Source organism: Pyxicephalus adspersus, chromosome 8, assembly GCF_032062135.1.
Source record: "Pyxicephalus adspersus chromosome 8, UCB_Pads_2.0, whole genome shotgun sequence".
Lineage (NCBI taxonomy): Eukaryota > Metazoa > Chordata > Amphibia > Anura > Pyxicephalidae > Pyxicephalus > Pyxicephalus adspersus.
The window spans coordinates 45224231-45243750 of record NC_092865.1 but is presented as its reverse complement, the minus strand read 5'-3'; the positions used below and the strand labels follow the sequence as shown (position 1 = coordinate 45243750).

The 19520-nt window shown below is 41.2% G+C and overlaps 1 protein-coding gene and 1 long non-coding RNA gene across 2 annotated transcripts in view; one reads left to right on the top strand and one right to left on the bottom strand.

Moving 5' to 3' along the window:
- The first annotated feature begins 1252 nt into the window (after window positions 1-1252).
- Window positions 1253-4871, top strand: LOC140336230 (uncharacterized). The gene is made up of 2 exons (XR_011921843.1): window positions 1253-1560; window positions 3443-4871. It is a non-coding gene; the product is annotated as an uncharacterized lncRNA (long non-coding RNA).
- A 6897-nt stretch (window positions 4872-11768) lies between these two features.
- The window catches only part of C8H3orf18 (chromosome 8 C3orf18 homolog), a gene marked incomplete in the record, with an annotated part of 13401 nt that continues 5649 nt past the window's right edge, over window positions 11769-19520 (bottom strand). Inside the window, 2 exon segments of the mRNA XM_072420372.1 lie at window positions 11769-17367; window positions 17705-17822. Coding sequence (XP_072276473.1) covers window positions 17287-17367; window positions 17705-17822 — 199 coding nt within the window.

Genomic DNA, 19520 nt, shown 5'->3' with positions numbered 1-19520 from the left:
CCTTGCAAACACCTAAAAATCCAATCACAGCTCCAGGAGCCCCCAGCAAGCTTTGCATGAGCCCCAGGATTCCATGGACTCCTGGTTGGGGATGGTCGTTCTGGGTGATTTGATTTATATTTATTTATATGTAAATATTGTATGAAGACTCAGACCAGCTATAGATTGAGATATACTGGATAATGTCAGATGGCTCAATATTTGCTTTGAATTGGATGAATTGTTCCAGCTTTGGGTTCTGCCACAATACCCATCTGATGGTGACAATGACCTTCACATCAACGGAGGATGAATCAGGGACCTGCTGACGTGTAGAGGGTGATTATGCCTGGGTGACGTTTGTGAAGGGTTCAGCCCATCCAATATTCACATTCTTTAAAGTTTGCCAAAGTAAATTGAGAGTGGAAACAAATCTTCCACTTAAGGGATCAAAGAACACAAGGTGAAAATAGCATCCAAGGAACATTCACTTAGAAGAAAAATCCTGTAAAGCAGTTTTGCTTGAATTTCATGGAAATAGAAAATGTCAATCAGAAAAAAATTTGTGTGCTGCGGGATCGAATCCAAGCATTATCCCTACCGAGCCGAGTGTTGAGAGGCAATGCTAGAATTGCAAACCTGACATAATGTGAATGAGCCATTTATGCCCAGCTTTTTGTTACTATGTGGACTGCACTAAGGGACCCTTTCCCAGCATAACTCATCCTTTAATCTTTGAGAATTGTCCCTGATGAAGGACATAAAATCTGAAAGGTTGGCAACTTTTTTATACTCTGCCTCTGCTAATCCCTAATGCAAAAAGGGGAAATCTGTCCTGGTAACTGGCTCTATGGGCCCTTACTGGGAATTATTGGATAGGAAGAATTGGTGGCAGTCAATGGTGGGAAGTTCAACCTTCAATGAGGTCACTAAGCACCAATAATGATTCTTCATTTGTATTTTCCAAAGTGAAACACATGAAATTACATCATTATTTGGCCAATGTCATCAATGAAGCCACTAATATTGTGGCTCTGGTCCCTCTCTCCATATTGCTGCCATTTTGGTTGGGGGGGGGGGGTGTTACTCCAATTCTCTCATTTCTATAAAAAGCATGCATTATATACCGGAAACCATTATTCAGAATACTTTATACCTGGCATGGTGTGGTCACAACCAAACAAAGATGAAAATAGTTGTTTTTGAGCCGTCGCATATAATGTCGCCACTCAGGCATTCGGTGGTGAAGTGAGCAGCCTGAGCCTAAGAACGGCCTGTTTCCTTCCTTCCTGTTCTATCGGCAGCTCTTCAGCTCTGCCGCACAGTGTGATGGCAATTAACGTGCAGGAACACAAAAAAAACAAGCAATAGGATTCATGGCGGACGCCCTCGCTGGCTGGCAGCTCTGTCGATGTGAAAGAATTAAATGGAAAAATTAAGTGGAACTTTCCCGGGAGTTCGGTTACAGTTATTTATTTTTATTCTACTGATTCAGCGGCAACGCCGATTCCGGCACAATATAACTCATCAGACAGGAAATAATGGAACCATGATATGAGGATCCCAGGAGCATGTTTAAAGGTGAGGAATTATTTTGGAATATTCAATGGGAATGGAAAGAAGTGTGACATCATTTTAAGCAAAAACTGCCAACCCTGGGCACCACTTACAGAGCTGAAATAAAGCAGCTGATTGGTTGGATTATGGAACTTTAAAGTTCATCTTCATTATTACATGTGTTACTTTATCAACCCAAAAGCGTGGTGTGCCTGGCAGACAACCCAACTGCACTGCCACCTCTATGTGTTGTGGTGCCTCCTACTGATGGCCTGTCAGAAAACAATTTGTATCAATAAATTCCACAGCATCAAATTTTCACCTGTTATCATTCAAAAGCCATCTCTGATCTCCACTTGGCGACTTTGTCTAGGCTTAAATTACATCAGTCAGGCAGGAAATAGCATTTTCTAAGTCTATTCTCCCCCAGTAATCAGATTGCAACCTTGTAACTTTTTATTTTTAAGGGCTTTTTTATAAATTATTCCCCCAGTCAATTCTTCTGAAACTGGAGAGATGGTCAGATCTCTCTACTGATCTCCTATTAAAACAATGATTTGTTCTGCCACCTAGTGGCCAATCCTCAAAAGTGCACAGCTGTCACAACAGAAAAATGAATAGGAAAGAAAATAATTTTATGAGCGAATTGAAAGGGGAATATTTTATACAGTAAATATAGCCCTAAGCAGCCTGGTTCAGAAAGTAGATAAGTGACCCTGGATGATGCCTGAACACATAAGGCACGGTCAGGGGAGCACTTTGGTGACAGCTCTTTGTGCAATTCACCTGACATTGTGATATAGCTGTGTTATACCGGTAGCTGTGATATTTTTTTTTCTTCCAATTGACATTTTCTTTCTTTTCAAAAAAACTTTTCTATCCTAAAATTTCCTGACTTCATTGACTGTCTGCAGTTAGGTGGATGTCACGTAATTGTGAATGTTTAATAAGCCCAGCTCCAGCCAGAATCAGGCACAGATAAATTTAAAAGAAGTGAAGTGATCAAACAAAGAGAGAAGAACGCGGCAGCAGATAGGAGTGGATGAGATGAGAAATTCTTATTATTCTCAGTACGCTGACCGGCAGTATGTGGGGGATAATTATTCCTCTCATTGCATATTGGAGGTTTCCGCCAGGAATCCGGTGCTGGAGATGTAACAGCTCTCATCACAGCGGGATGCGGCATGCCGATGGACACAGTGACTCTAGTCCTAAATTCAGAGGGCAGAGGGGGCAAGCTTAATACTTCTGTAATGGCATGGCGGGCAGGAAAAGGACGCAGGGAGACGCAATAATAGATCAGCCCCGTTATTAGCACAGTCACCAACTCGCCTTAATTTCTAGGGACATCCTGCATTTTGCGTGCATGTCCCTCCATGGCATGTCCAAGTGCTAAAAGAAATCACTTTTATTTCTGCATATTACATCTTTTCCTCTGTATTGATATAGCCCATCAGTCTCTGTACATAGGAGCTGACACTCTAATGTCTCCCCACAGTCACACGCTATTATTATACATTTTTATATTTCTGACATATACTGCAGTGCTGTACAGTGAGCTAGGCCCATCCGTCTTTGTAAAGAGGAGCTGACACTGTAATGCCCCCAAATGAATATCACAGCTGAACAAAAAAAATATTTTCAGTTGCCAAGGATTTTTTAATATATTTAGTGTATTTAAGGTCTACTGAATCCAGAAATGACACCAGTTTCATTGAATTGGCTCTAGTTCTTGTGATACAGGAATCAGAATAGATAATTTTACCAACAACAAATGTTAACACAGCATATTATTATCAATCTTTATTTACACAAATGTTTTGCATTTTATGTAATAAATGTAGCATTATTTTCATTAAATTTGTATTTGCCTTCTTTTTATTCATACATTTTCTTTTTTTTACAGAAATATGAGTCCTTCAAGAAGAAGCTATTTAAATTACCTTAAAGTAATTTGCTACATTTGTGGTGAATATTCTCAGCAAAAACAGAGAAGAAACATTAAAGAATTTGTGAAACAAGCATATCTTGCATAATTTGGTATTAAACTGGGGGACCAAGATAAGTACTGGGCTCCCCATATGGTATGCAAAACTTGTGTAGAGTGTCTACGTCAGTGGAAAAATGGAAAACTGAAAAGTGGGAGAGAGAGAGCCCCAAAATCTTCATAATGATTATTTTTGTGCTGTGAATGTAAAAGGTTTCAATCGTTACAAGAAAACTAAGTGGGAGTACCCTGATTTGGAATCAGCAAGACGACCTGTGCCAGACCAGAAGTTAACGGTTTATAGGACAAGAGAGGTGACACTTCTACCATATTTCAGTGAAGATAGAGACTTTGTGTACTGTTGTAACATCCCTGGACTACTAGCCCATATGGGAGTACCAGAATATTGAGCAGAAGACTGGTGGCTTTTCATAGTTCCATTTGAAGTTTGAAATCTGTTTTACTGCATAACGCCAACTGCTATGCATTAATTCCAATTGGTCACTCAACAAAACTTCAAGAAGAATATCAAAATATCAAAATGGTCTTACAAAAGCTTTGCTATCATGAACAATGGTGAACTTGGACAAAGTGGATACACAAAGTACACATGTTTCATCTGCTTGTGGGATAGTAGAGCAAAGCAGGATCACTGGAAAAAAGTGACATGACCTCCAAGGGAAAACATGAAAAAAGGTGCAGCAAACATCATTACCAATCCAACGGCTGACAAAGAAAAAATAATTCTCCCTCCACTACACATAAAGTTGGGATTAATGAAGCAATTTGTTAGAGCTCTGAACAAGGATGGTGATTGCTTCAAATACATTTGTAGATTCTTCCCTGATTGAGTACTGAAAAATTAAAAGCAGGAATCTTTGATGGACCCCAAATTTGGAAACTGATAAATTATTAAAATTTCACAAGTTACATGACTGATACTGAAGCCTGCCTGGCACAGCTATGTCATGGTTGTCAGGAACTTCTTGGGTAACCATAAAGCACAAAATTATGAAGAACTGGTACATAACTTGCTCTTAAACTTTAAAAATTGTGTGCTTCTATGAGTATAAAGGGTCATTATCTCCATAGCCATTTGCAAACATTTCCAAAAAACCTTGGTGATTTCAGATGGGAGAGGTTCCATCAAGATATAAAGGTGATGGAAGAAAGGTATCAGGACAGATGGGATAGACACATGATGGCAGACTACTGCTGGAGCCTTCAACGCGATTGTCCTGATCAGCATTAAAGGAAATCATACAAACTGAGTTTTTCAATTAGTTCTTTGTGATTAGTTCTGTAAATATACTGAATATAAAATATATTGACATATTTCAAAATTTTATATATATTGACATATTTTTAATTTGAAATATATTGACATATTTCAAAATTTTAATTTTGTATACGTAGGCATATCCAGTTTAATTTCGCTTACTTTTCATGTTCATTAGTTTTCTATTGGTTATTATTGAGGTCATTATTCCAAAATCTAGAGCCAATCTAGCAAAATCAATACCGTATTTGGAATCTGTGCATCAAACATAACCTAAAATGACTTCAATCTGTTTGGCAAGAAAATGTTTACTGACCAGTGTTATTGTTGTGGTATGGGTTGAGTTCTAGAAAGCTCTTTCTGGTCGCCATTTTAAGGAGAGAATTTGGATGTCCATAACTCATTTTGATACAATTTATATTTTGTACAAGGAATGTTCCCAAAACTAACTTGAATGATTTGGATAAAAACATTTGATCTGCTATTGGTAATGGGGGGGGGGGGGGGGGGTGAAGCTCATAGTAGTAAGTGATAAAATATCTGCAGAGTAATGACCACAGATCTGTATGTAGACACAGAGGTCCAACTTGGGTGAGGGGGGGATAAAATGGAGAGAAAGGGGAGGACAGAAAGAGGAAGAAGGGGAGAAGAGAGGAGGAGGGTGGAGAGGATAGAGAAGTAAAAGGTGCAGGGAGAGGGGAGGGAGGGTGGTGTGGGGGGATAAGGGTGGTTGGTGGGAAACCACATCAAAGTGAATGAAAGAAACCATTTTAAAAGGTAAATAAAACATTTTATATATATACCCAAGGAGAGACTATGGAGCTATGAGGGGGAGACAAAGCAAAAGGCACTAGAAACAGATTGTTGTATTTTTCTTTATAGCAATAAAGATGATACAAAAAGCAAGGGAAATAACAGAAAATGTGAGCAGCAGATAGAGGGATATAGCAGCACACATTGGGTAAAGACCCCAAACCTGGATATTCAGGTTATAGAAGAGGGACGGAGACAGAGATGTCAGCACGCTACACTGCACCCCCCCCCCCCCCCCTGTCCTCTTTAATAAAGTGCTCTAGTGCCAATTAGTGACGTGTAAAGACAACTAATTATCCGGGTATCTCATAAGAGGCCAACAGGAGGCATCAACATTTGTCACATTTAATGAGCGGGATAATTATTACTGCCTCTCTGATGATGAAGAGTCAGGTGCAGAGCTGCAACCCGCTGCGAAGTCAGGGCTACGTCTCTATATATTACATTCCTCTGCAATCCAGGGGCAATACGTGAAAATAATACCCAGCACTGATCTCCAGAGATTGTACTATGGCACAAACCCCTGAGGATGCAGCCTATCTAATCAATTGAAATCAGTGAGGTCACTGAGAATGCAGCCTATCCAATTACTAGAGACCAGTGACATCACTGAGATTGCAGCCTATCCAATCACTAGAGAACAATGACATCACTGAAAATGCAGCCTATCCAATCACTAGAGAACAATGACATCACTAAAAATGCAGCCTATACTTACCTATGGATTATGTCATTCTGTATACAATTTTACAAAAATAGGCACCAATAATGAATTCCTTTCATACCGTCGGCCTCCTTTGCTTTGACAGATTTTTATTTATTTTCAAGAAATGTCAACTTCCACGGAGAGGAGGCAACAGGTGCACTTTAATTTAAGAGCTCTCCTTGCTGCCATCCATCTTGAAATAGCTAATTTACTCCTCTCTGCCATCTCCTTTCACAACACTTGAAGAATAACTGCAACTGATAAACAATTCTGCGCATTAATTCCGCTGCAGACGGTAAGGGCGAATCTAAAGTGCCACCCCGTGGCTGCAGCTGGAACGACCCAGCTAACGAGACCCTAGAGTGCTGGCGTATCCAGCCGCTGAATCTGACATGACTGACTGCTTTACCGATTGGGCCTTAAATCCATAGATTTTTACTGCCGCCACATCTGCTGTATGAAATCCCGCGTTATATGTCTCCATCACTACGGCTAATCATTCTGTTTAGAGATCGCTGATCCGTGACCGAGGGAAAGCCACAAAGGGCTTATAGCCAGCGCCGTATCTGAGAGGCCAATAATTAGCCAACGTCCCGATATAGTAGGCTACTGGTGAAACATAGAACAGAAATATCTGTGTATGAACCATGAATATACTGTATGTTCAGCAGAAACAGATTACCCTCAAGGCAACCTGGGCAGAGGCCAAGGACCCCATTGATATTTAGGGGCCCCACTGTAACCTTCATAGGTCAAAGCTTTGCCTCTGTCTGTCTCTGATTGGTCAATGCCAGTACAGACAAATGGGGCATCTATCTGTGCCTACTACAATCCTTTTCAATATCAGTGAGGACCCTTCACTTTGTGGTGCAATATTGCATGCATTCGTTAACGCGTGGCACTCTACAATGCAGGTGCATTGCCTTATTTATTGGGGTGCCAATCAAAATGAATAGCCCTGCAACACACCGATGCATGTTATGTGCCTTACACACTGCAGTTATGTGCACAGTAACACATGCCTAATCGCAATATAGACGTTTATGGGCTCCTAAAAGCTGCTACAATGCCTAGGACCCCATTATTAATTTTACACAATATTTATTTAGCGCCAGCATATTACGCAGCACTGTACAAAGTCCATAGTCATGTCACTAGCTGTCCCTCAAAGGAGCTCACAATCTAATGACCCTATCATAGTCATTTGTCCTTAATAGAGTCTAGGGTCAATTTTGCAGGGGAAGGCAATTAAACTAACTGCATGTTTTGGGGCCCCATCCTTCCTTATTCCATCTCCGGTATTTATATGGAAATCTACAAGCAGTCTTCCTTATCCCCATCCACAAACACTGTTCAGATTCAGTGGTGAGTGAGAAACTTTGCTGCAGATAAGAATAAATAAAACCTTACAATACCTGAAATTATCTAAATGATACTTTTTTTATTAGGCATGCAGTGTGAGCTAAACTGCAGCACCCTTTTCTTGGTTAAGTACTGAAGCTAATGGATCAGCATGGGGGGGAGTCAATACATCCTCTCCATATTCTCTGTACATCCCCTTTACAGCACTCATTTTATTACATAGAACTGTGTATAGCTGTAAGTGCATTGTGCAGTACTGACACCTGGTGGTCACAGATATCACTGCAGTTTATTCATCCACCTTATTATTTTGGCTTTTTGCCCTGGTGAAGAGCTAAGTGGGATGGGGAGTGAGGGGGTTTGCACTGTAACAAGAACACATTAACACTGAAAGTGCCTTCAAATCTTACTACGACTTAAAAAATTAGCACCTGAGCTATTTCAGGCAACAGAGCCCACCACAATGCACAGAGCTGTATATGTGGGATAAGGTGTAATTAAGAATGAAAGGCAATACACATATGCATTGTGTTAGACTCACTTGTGACTGTGTGCTGATGATGGTGGGGAAAAATGTAAAAGCATACAATAGTTCCTAGTTATATTGGAGATCTATTCAGACCCAGTTGTTGCAGAAACACACTATAAAATATGCATGTTTCCACATATTAAAACATTATAACATATTAAACTAAATGTTGTGTGTTGCAGTCAACGGTGTTCAGATATAAACTAATCTGCGCTGCGGCATTGAAAGCAAGATGGCTGCATTACCACAATGCACATTAATGCAAAAAATGCAGAGAAATAACACCCATTGAAAAGGCAGCAGAATTATCTGAACAGCCCTTCAGTTACACTCCTAAACCTGAAGCTGATCCAGAGGAAGGCAAACAAATGTATAATTGTTCCAAAGGAATAAAAAAATCCTTCTAACCTCCTAATATCTTTGGATATTACAAATATTACCAAATCTACAATGTTATTACTTATAAAGATTCATATTTTGCAAGGAATACAACATTCCCTGTATTATAAGAACATACAAGTCTATGTTCTGTGTATATGAATTATCTTTTATCAGGTGTCATCCATGAAAACCAATGGCGGGACCCTGTACAGGGACTTTTTGAAGACTTTTTGAAATTATTCTCTGTAGCAGTTTATCCCTCTTGAAGTCTTCTCATATCTATGCACTGTACCCAGAATCCTATGAATGCCCTAATACACATGGGTCACATGCATAAAGATGGTGTTTATGCTGGTTCTGCAAAAATCATGGCTGTAGTGCATTGACCCATAAAAATAACAGCTGACATATTCAGCATTTTCAGTATTGAAATGGTGATCAATTCTATTTACTGGTGGTGGTATTGTAACTGTGGCATCAGCATGATTGCCATTCTACAGATAGCCAGACAGCATTCATTACTTTGATAGTAAACGCCATAGGTTAAAATGGAGATCAGTGGTATTCATCTCAAACAGCCTGATTGTTAATATTGAAAAGTAGCATTTGAGGCTGCCAGAGCTGAATAGGCTGTGTACATCATCCGTGAAAGTCCTTGTTCAGGACTCTTCTTCTGTTATCAGGTGACAAAGCTCTGTTCCTGTCTCACATTTGTTATCCTATGTTGTCACATGAGCTTTCAATGGAGGCACATTACATAGGCATGCTGCATCAGAAATTCACCTATAGATTAAATCTCCTCAATGAGAAGTTCTGGCATGTCCTCCATTCTTCTCCATCAGAGGTAATAGTATTGCTGGAGGAGGATGTATGCCTGTGCTGGGTGAATCTAAGCCTCCTCAGCTGCCAGACACTTTTAAGATATTCAATTAGTGTTGGAATGGTTAGATCTTGAAGAGGCTGAAAAAGTGAAAAAAATTTTGATTTAATTTTTTCAAGAATCCGCGTAGCAGAAAATGAATCCTTTAATCTTCTCCCGCGTGTGGAATCAAAGGACTAAATTATGCAAAAATATAAAGAGAACCTTCCTGAACCTCGATGTCTGCTATAAAACACCCTTCTGGTCCTTTCATTGGATTATTGTGTTGTAGGGATTGTGTCTAAGGCTTTGACGATCTAGATTGGGCGTCTGTTGGGAATCCTCTCTATTAAATTATTGTTCTGTTCTTGCAAAGGTGAGAGGCTGCAAAATGTTCACCAGATTGTGGGGTTCAGAGGGATATTAATGAAAAGTAAAAGGGTCCAAGCTATTTATAGACAGTAAATGTGCCCCTCTACTGATTCTGGTGCATGCACCAATTACCAATTACCCAAATCAATGACCACACACACCCTGGTCCCCCTTGGGACCCATCCAAGCATGGACTTCACAGGACCTCTGAAGGTGTCCTGTGGTATCGGCACCAAGACAATAGCAGAAGATTCTTAGAGTCACACTGCTTCTGCCACCCTGTCTTCTTCCCATAATGCACCCCGCTGCCATCTCTTCCCCAGGTAAATGACACAACTGACCATCTGTATGATCAGAAAGAAAATGTAATCCATCAGACCTGGCCACCTTCTTCCATGGCCCAGGTCTGATGCTCACATGCCCACTGTAGATATTCCTTTGAGCGGTGGACTGGGTCAGAACGGTCCTGGCGTGCACCTATGCAGTTGAATAAACAGCAAGCTGCAATGCACGCCAAGGTGATGACACCTTTCAATCATGGACAGGATAAAATGCATCAGCAATCTGTGCTGCAGTAGCTCTTCTGTGAGATTTGACCAAATAGGCTAACCTCCCTCTCCCCCCATGGCCCTTTGGCAATTATAACCGGTTGTCCGTCCTTGGATCACTTTTGGTGGGTACTATCTCCTACATACTGGAGACCCCTCATAAGTCCTTGGAGCTGCTCTGACCCATCGTACAGCCATCACAGTTTGCTCCTTGTCAATCAGATCTGAACATTTATCTGTTTTCCAGTTTCCAACTCATCACCTCTAGGAACTGTTTACTTGCTGCATAATACAAGGTCTGTCTATAAAATAATGAGACTGTGTTTCTATCACAAAGCAGTGAGATGATTCTGATCTCTTGCCATGAATGTGTAAACTTCTTCAAACATGCAGGAAAAATGCCGGCATTCTCTGACATTTAGTTTATCAGTCACCGTTTAATGCCGTTGTGTTTACCCTGATGTGCTGAAATCATGAGTATAAAAGTTTATATTTTTAGTAAAAGTTCACACCAGAGCAAAAAAAGAGCAGCCAGGAAATTTGCTCTGACATTCTGAAGCAACTTTATGTGGAGCCGGACTTTTTCATAATGTCATCACTTGGTGCCGAAACCCGAATCTTCCAGTATGATCCTGAAACAAAACCACAGTCACTGGAAACACCTTCTTCACCAAGAATCAAAAAGTCCTAATTCACAGCCATACGCATCGTGTTTTATGACATGAAGGGCGTCATTTTGGCAGAATGGGTTCCAGAAGGCACAACAGTGACCCAACATTATTATAAGGAAGTTGTGACAAAGCTGAGAGAAAGAGTCAGGAAAAGATGGCAGAAATGTGGAAAAATGTTCTCATTCTTCATCAGGACAATGCTCCTCACACAGCACTTTCTGTGACCCACAAACACATTACTATGCTGGAACATCCTCCATATTCTCCAGATTTGGCAACTTGAGAATGTTTCTTTTTCCTAAATTGAAATCGGTTAATAAAGGAACACGCTCTGAGTCAATGGATGCAGGAAAGAAAAAAACATCAGATATCAGAAACTGATCTGCTCCTCACCTTCCACCAGTGGGAAACAAGACGGCATTGGTGCTTAGTTATGAATGGAGAGAATATTGAAGGCGATAAACAGAATTGTCATATAAATAAATAAAAGTTGTTATATGAGTCACGTTATCTCATAGACCTTGTATATGCCCTCCCCCTTGACAGAGGCCATTGTACCCAGATCACCAATGTCATCCCTTCACCTGTCAGTGTTGTGATATTGCTGAAAAGATATCTGGGATTTGAGGTTGACGGTACTTCAGATTTTTTCTATATAAGAAATGTAGAGTTAAAGCAAATTTCCAGCTTTGCTACAAATGAATACAACATTTTCACACAATCCGTCACTTTTATTTAAACTTTTATTAAGGGAAGTAAAACCAGACAAAACAGCGAATGCAGCAAGACAAAAAGCATTTCTGTCCCCAACCTTCCTAGAGAGGTCTTCTGGTGTCGGCGTTAGAATGCTTGGCTGTACTTGGGGCCGTTCTTTGATATCGGGTTTTATAAAATTAGTGTTTGATCTGCGGAGAATCAAGCTGGGTCAGAGATTTTGATTCGTTTTCTTTTTTTTAAGGGAAAGTAAAAAATAGAGCGGAAAGTGTTGGGTTGTTTTTTAGATGTTGTGGTGCGGGGAGAATGATCCCATTGATATGGGAGATGCCATTACTTACCTCTCTGCTAGATGCCTAAGCAGAGATGTGTGATATGAACAAATACAGCAGCATCTGTCCACTGACATGAGTTTGGTAATAAATAAAGTTGTGTAATAAATACAAAATTCAATGTGATTAATAAACAATGTCATGTGACCTATAATTAACCACCTGGGCGTTTCACTGATGTCTGGATTTCTGTATTAAAAGCGGTACACTGTTTTTCATTAAATTTTTTTTTTTTAAATTGTAGACCGGTAACCTACAGAAATAATGTAATGTAACTGTACAGCTTATAATATATATATATATATATATATAATACAACTATATATATATTATATATAAAGTTTTCTTTGTATTGGACTCAATACAGCTTTTTGTATTGAATTCAATACAAAATTATTTGAATTTCCCGCTCCGCCGCACCGACGCTTGCAGCGACAACACCGGGGAACCCCAGGGATTGTCACTGCACACGCCGGATGAAGACAGAAGAGGACAGACGTGTCCGGAGGAGCTGCGGGGACAAGGTAAGTATTTTTTTTCAGTTGTAATTCGATGGTCATACAATGTTGTATGACAATCGGATTGCATTGTGACGCGTGTTTATATTTTTAGCTACCCAGAGCCTAGTTCGGGGTAGCAAGTTATCTTACCCAGAACCAGGCGCGGGCTAACCGCCCAGGTGGTTAAAGCCGTACAATAAACAAGTCATGTGATTATTAAATAATGTCATGTGACTTATAAACAATGTCGTGTAAAAAAAAGTAATGTTACTGATAAAAAATGTTGTGTGACATATATCCAAACTCATGTAAAGTCATGTGATTATTAAACATTGTCATGTGATCTATAAACAAAGCCAAGTAATGTCATGTGATTAACCACCTGAGCGTTACACTGATTTCTAGATTTCTGTTCCAAAAGCGTCACAGGTTTTCATGAAATTTTTTGACCTGTAACTTACAGAAATATGTCCGAATAGGGTTCTAGTAGATATCATGAATATAAAAAATGTTTGAAACACACAATCATGTAAAAAAAAAAAAAAACTTTTAATAAAATTAAAGGAAAAACACAAAAATCAGCTTAAACAAGAACACATAAATAAATGAAAAATACTGAAAATGCGATAATTCGGTATAATGTATAGTAATATATTTTTCTAAAACACCTCCCTAGTGTCCGTCACATACCTATAGACAAAACCACATAAATATATTTTCTATTATTTTGTATTGGATTGGATACAGGACTTTGTATTAAATCCAATACAAAAAATTTGAATTTTCCGCTACGACCCTCATCGACGGGCGCACGCACGCGCATCATCAGGAATCGCCGAGGGACGCGTACGCAAATGCCGGGTATTCTAATTCTTTCCAAACTTCCATGCAAAAAGTGTTACATTTTTTGCATGGAAATTTATTTTGGATTGTAGGCTCTAATTCACCGAATTACCGCATAACTCACCAAAATATGTCCAAAATTTTATAAATTTAATAATTAAATTTTTTTTTTATAAAACATAAAAAAAAAAAAATCTTTAAAAAAAACTAAAAAAAGTAAAATAAAAAAAAAGTGTAAAATGTAATGTACAGTAGCTTATATAATATATATATAATACAATTATATATATATTATATAAGGATTTCTTTGTATTGAACTCAATACAGCTTTTTTGTATTGAGTTCAATACAAAGGAACTCAATGCAAAATTTTGAATTTGCCGCCCCGCCTCCCTCCCGCGCCGACGCACGCAGCGACGTCACCGGGAAACCCCGGTGATCGTCTCTGCACTCGCCAGCTGGACACCCAAGAGGACAGACGTGTCCGGAGGAGCGGAGGGAGAAGGAGAGTATTTTTTTTTTTTTTTTGTCCAGCGATCGACGCTGGACAGTGACAGGCACAGGGATAGGGACAGGGAGAGGAGGGAGAGGAAGCCGGCTGGCTTAGAAAAGAAAGCCAGCTGGCTTTCTCCTCTAAGCCGGCCGGCTTTTTCTTTTAAGGAGAGGGACACCCGACGCTGGAGGACGACGCTGGAACATGGACCCGACGCTGGAACACGGAACCGACGCTGGATTAGCACAGCGGGACCAGGTAAGTGGGGATTTTAGTGTAGGCGAAAAAATACGGGGTTATCCAAAAGAGCAAAAATATTTAGTGCGAGAAATTACGGGCTTAGCGGTTAGGGGGTTAATAAATATTATCATGTAACCTAAAAAACTTGTGTAATAAATGAACAAGTAATGAGACTGATAATGTCATGTGACATATAAACACAGCCGTGTAATAATGACATGTAATTGATAAACAAAGCCATGTAATGTCATGTGACCTATTAGCAAAGCTGTGTAATGTAATGTGAATTTTAAACAATGTCATGTGAGCCATAAACAAAGTCATGTAATAAATAAACAAGTCATGTGACCAATAATGTCAAGTGACATATGAACAAAGCCGTGTAATAATGTCATGTGATTGAGAAATAAAGCCGTGTAATAATTTAACAAGTCATGTGACTGATAAATAATGTCATGTGACCTATAAACAAAGCAGTGTAATAAATAATACGTCATGTAATGGATAAACAAAGCCAGGTCATTTTTTTCCAAGCACATTTCATTAAAGGAGTCCATGCAGTGGAATTTAGAGTTTACAATCAGTTACTTTGCTGCAATATAGAGGATATTAAAATCAGCTTGTCTCCAATTTTATATGGAAATGAGTATGAAAGAAGTGGCACCATTAAAGAAATACATTTACAAATATGACAAACATTTAAAACAGAGAAATGATGTCGGATTGGTGTGATTGGCCAACATTACCTTTCTGGAAGTCTATACACTATTGTATCTTGTAATCAGGTGTGATTGTAGGATTAAAGAGAACCTGTCAGTGCCATTGTTACCGGCTACTGCTCCACACTCTTTGATGGACCCAACTGCCCAACTCCTCGAAACTGCAAATCAAAGAAGTATGGGGTGCTAGACTAAAATGACTGAACGCTGATAAGGCTAACAATACTTCTTCTGGGACATGGAATTCCATCAGGCCGCAAACACAGCTTGAAAACACACAAAGGATTTATTTAGATGCATGTGGTAAAAGATCCAACACGTTTAGGGGTTTGACAGGTCCTTTACCAGGGCTGATTATTGGGTACTGGAAGAGGTGAATTCCGGACCTCAGAGCTGGAATCCTTCTGTAGGAATACATGAAACACAAAATAAGGCTGCTCCAGGTACTGCCGGCTCCCTCTGCTGTTTAGTATAAACCTCATGTGCCACCACCTTGCATTTTGGAATTTAGACTTTTTTTTTGGGGGGGGGGGGGATTTCCTCCTGAAAATTGAGCCTGGGACACCCTAATGCTTTGCTCTGCCCCCAAGAACTGCCATTGAACTGTCACCATCCAGTGCTGGATGAGAACCTCAGCTGAGACAGCTAAGAGAGATCACTGACAGGTACTCTTCAGGGTGATGAAGTTCTAGGGTGACAGTGTGTGAGTGTTTGTAACGATCAAATCACAATACAGAGTACAATATACAGTCCGTCCTCACAGCTTCATCATCAGGCTAAGGCATTGCATTGGGATGCCTGGTGACCAATGCTGTTAGTTGCACTTCAGTTGCCCGGGGGGTGTTGGGGGGTGCAGAGCAGATCACTGACACTGTGTGATATTCATGTATGTCTGATACCGATCATACAACACCCCAAGCAGCCTATCACAGACCGCCACCTTTTTGTGTGCAGGGATGGACGCTGCAGTGCGAGCAACAAAAGTGCATTATGGTGCAGAGAAGGAGAAACAGCCGGAGCGCTGAACAAGCAGAAAACACCAGGGACCCGGTACAGGTGACCCAATATTCCTGATGCTGCTGTGTAGTGAAAGTACACCATACAGCCAGAATACACTGTTACAGCACTGTGTGATGGTACTGTGTGACTGTACAGTAAAATACACTGATACAGAGCACACAGCACTGAGTGATGGGAGAACTGCACAGCCAAAATACAATGTGTGACAGAAGATTGTGACAGTGTCATTGGGCAGCCAGCACTGTGCGGAGGAGATTGTGTACTGGTAGAATACACTGTTACAGCACTGTGTGGTGGATTAGTGTACAGTCATTGATTCACTTTTACAGGCTCCGCAGTGTTACCCTCAGAATACACCGTCACAGTGCAGTCACAATGTAGTGTGAGGGAATCAGGCAGCACACACTGTTACAGCACTGCGTGATGAACCCAGTATACAGCCAGGACGCACTGTTACAGCACTATGGGGTGGACTCAGTATACAGCCAGGATGCACTGTTACAGCACTGTGTGATGAACCCAGTATACAGAAAGGATGCACTGTTATAGCACTGTGTGGGGGACCCAGTATACTGCCATGATACACTGTTACAGCACTGTGTGAGGGACCCAGTATACAGCGTGGTTGCATTGTTGCAGAACTGTGAGGTGAACCCAGTATACAGCCATGACGCATTGTTGCAGCACTGTGTGGGGGACCCAGTATACAGAAAGGATGCACTGTTATAGCACTGTGTGGGGGACCCAGTATACTGCCATGATACACTGTTACAGCACTGTGTGAGGGACCCAGTATACAGCGTGGTTGCATTGTTGCAGAACTGTGAGGTGAACCCAGTATACAGCCATGACGCAGTGTTGCAGCACTGTGTGGGGGACCCAGTATACAGCCAGGACGCACAGTTGCAGCACTGTGTGGGGGACCCAGTATACAGCCACCACGCACAGTTTCAGCACTGTGTGGGGGACCCAGTATACAACCATGTTGCACAGTTACAGCACTGGTTGTGGATTAGTGTACAGTCATTGTTACCACACTGTCAGAATACATCACAGTGCAGGCACATTGTTTTGTGATAGAATCAGACAGCATACACTGTTACAGCACTGTGTGGTCACATGACAGCTGTCATCTCAGTGTAAAATACGTTGTCCTCTTCCTGTGCATCGGGCGGCCGTGTCCCCAGGGTACTCACTAGGATTCAAGCAGCTCCAGGTGAATTCAGGCTCCTCCTGGAGAAACAGACGTGTGGGAAGCCCTCCGGGGGGTGCTCTTGCCCTCCCTCCGCACTTATCTTTTAGGGGGCCATGATGATACAAACAGCACGTAGTGTTGCAGTGACACAGCCTCCGGTCTCACCACACACCGTGCCGAAACTTTCTCAGGCATTGATGGAATTGGCAACGTCCGTGAAGACCAGCCGGGTGGGTCTCTGCAGTGGGCACAGACTGGTCAGGAGAACCTGAAATGAAAGCAGATTCCGGTCATGTAGGGGGCACTGTCATGTCATGATCACCCAGATTGTAAATTCACCAAAATTATTCACACACAGGAAAATATTTCAATGTTAAGGAAAAGTGGTTTTGTGTCCGGTGACAACATGGGAAGACTATGGGGACTGTCGTCACCCTATAACATGAACAAGGACCTTCATGGCAGGATCACCGGGGAGTATTATTGTAGTATTATAGTATTGTCTATTCCCCTCCCATACACAAACTTCACACATTAAGAATAAACCACATTCAGCTGGTTGGGGGGGGGGGGGCTCATATATATCAGGATCAAGTCTTCTGTACCTTTCCTTGGGGCTGAAGGTCTCGGTTGGGCTCCAGCAGTTCCTGCTCCAGGTCTTCCTGCTCCTCAGCTGGGTCAAAGTTGTACATTGGCATCAGTTGGTGACGCAGCTTCTCCAGCCTGGGGAAAAAAAAACGGGACAGTCGGTAAATCATCCAGAAAATACTACAGCTATTCCAAGGCCACAGAGTGCAGGGGTAACTGTCTTATCTGGGTTTTATACACCTTCCAGTGGCCTCAGTCCCTCCAACCTACAAATCCTCAACATTAATTAGCATTGTGCATAATGAAATTCAGATACCTCTAGTGGGTGGAGCTAAGAACTACAGGCCAATAGAATCAGATTTTTTTATTCTGTATTCCCAGATCAACTTCTAATTGGCAGGATTAGAATCATACACAATGGGGTGTCAAGGCAGTGGGTAAGCTCCTCAGCACCCAAACACAACAACAATGTTTCCACATGTGGCCCTTTATGTGGTGACCTCATTTATTTTGTATCTTTTACCGATCCTGCCAATAATACACTTCCTGTCCTATGGGGACAACACTCACTGTACTGAATCTATAGATAGAGCAGCATTGTCACCCCAGAACAGCGCTACAGAACACCCCCACACCTATAATCCGGGGTTAGGTGTTTTGTAGTACACAGAGGTGACCTGGGCAGGGCACTACTTTGACATTTAAGTGTAGAATTGTCAGATGACTACAGAATGGTATAGGATAAATAGATTTCTGGTAGGATCAACAGATGGAATATTTAATAAACCAAAAAGGAGGCAAATAAAAGAATATTATGGTTTTATGTCCAGGCAGAAACAATAGGTTAACTTGGGACCTTGGGAGTCATTTAGATAAATATCTATAAATGGCTCTATAAGTTCCTTTGTTTTTGATGCATTCCTATTGGTCGCTGACCCTGTATGGGGCCTGGCACAACAGGTCGCTAAGGCTGAAAATACAGGGGATACATTGCAGCACTCCCTGGTAATAACCGGGGCCCAGCAATGTGACCTTATAAGAGCACCGGTGTGGCCGTCACAGGCGGAATAATTAACAGTTACAATGCAGAACTGGAGGAACCAATGGGTGTGAATCAATAATCAATCAATCATTTTATAATGTTATCTTCATACAGATCAATACAAATAATGGAAGAGATTATCAGCAAAGAGGACTGATATCTCTGCCAGGGCCAGATTTCCCACAAGGCAACCTAGACTGTGGCTTGGAGCGTGATAACCACTAGGGGGCAGCATTATATCATCTCTATGTGAAACTGGAATCTGCTGCTGGACAAGATCCACAGTAATAGGATGCAGAAAGAGATTACACTGAGGTCACAGTGCAGAGATCCTCACTCATCTCTCTCCATTCCGTCTCCTAACACCCCCTCTCTCTCTCTCCCTCTTTTCCCACTCATTCTATTTCCCCCTTCATCCTCATTCTTTCTCTCTCCCCTTCTCTCACATTTCCTTCCTGCTCTCCCTTTTTTTCGCTCCCCTCTTCCTTGGACTCTCTTTGCCCCTTTTCCCTCTCTCTTTCCATGTCCACCTCTCCTCCCTTTCTCTAACCCCTCTCTCTTATTTCTATGCTCCCCCAGTCTTCTCCCTCCTCTTTCCCCCTCCATCTCTCTCTCCCTTCTCCCTCCTTCTCGCTATCCCCTCTCTCCCTCTACTTCCATCTCTCTGACCTTTTTTTCTGCTGCAGTTTAGAAATAGTTAGGTCTCCTCCCCACCCCACAAGAGGATAAATCTGATTCTGGGAATTACATTGACCACTGAAACCACATTTATTTCAAATTTGTAATATTTT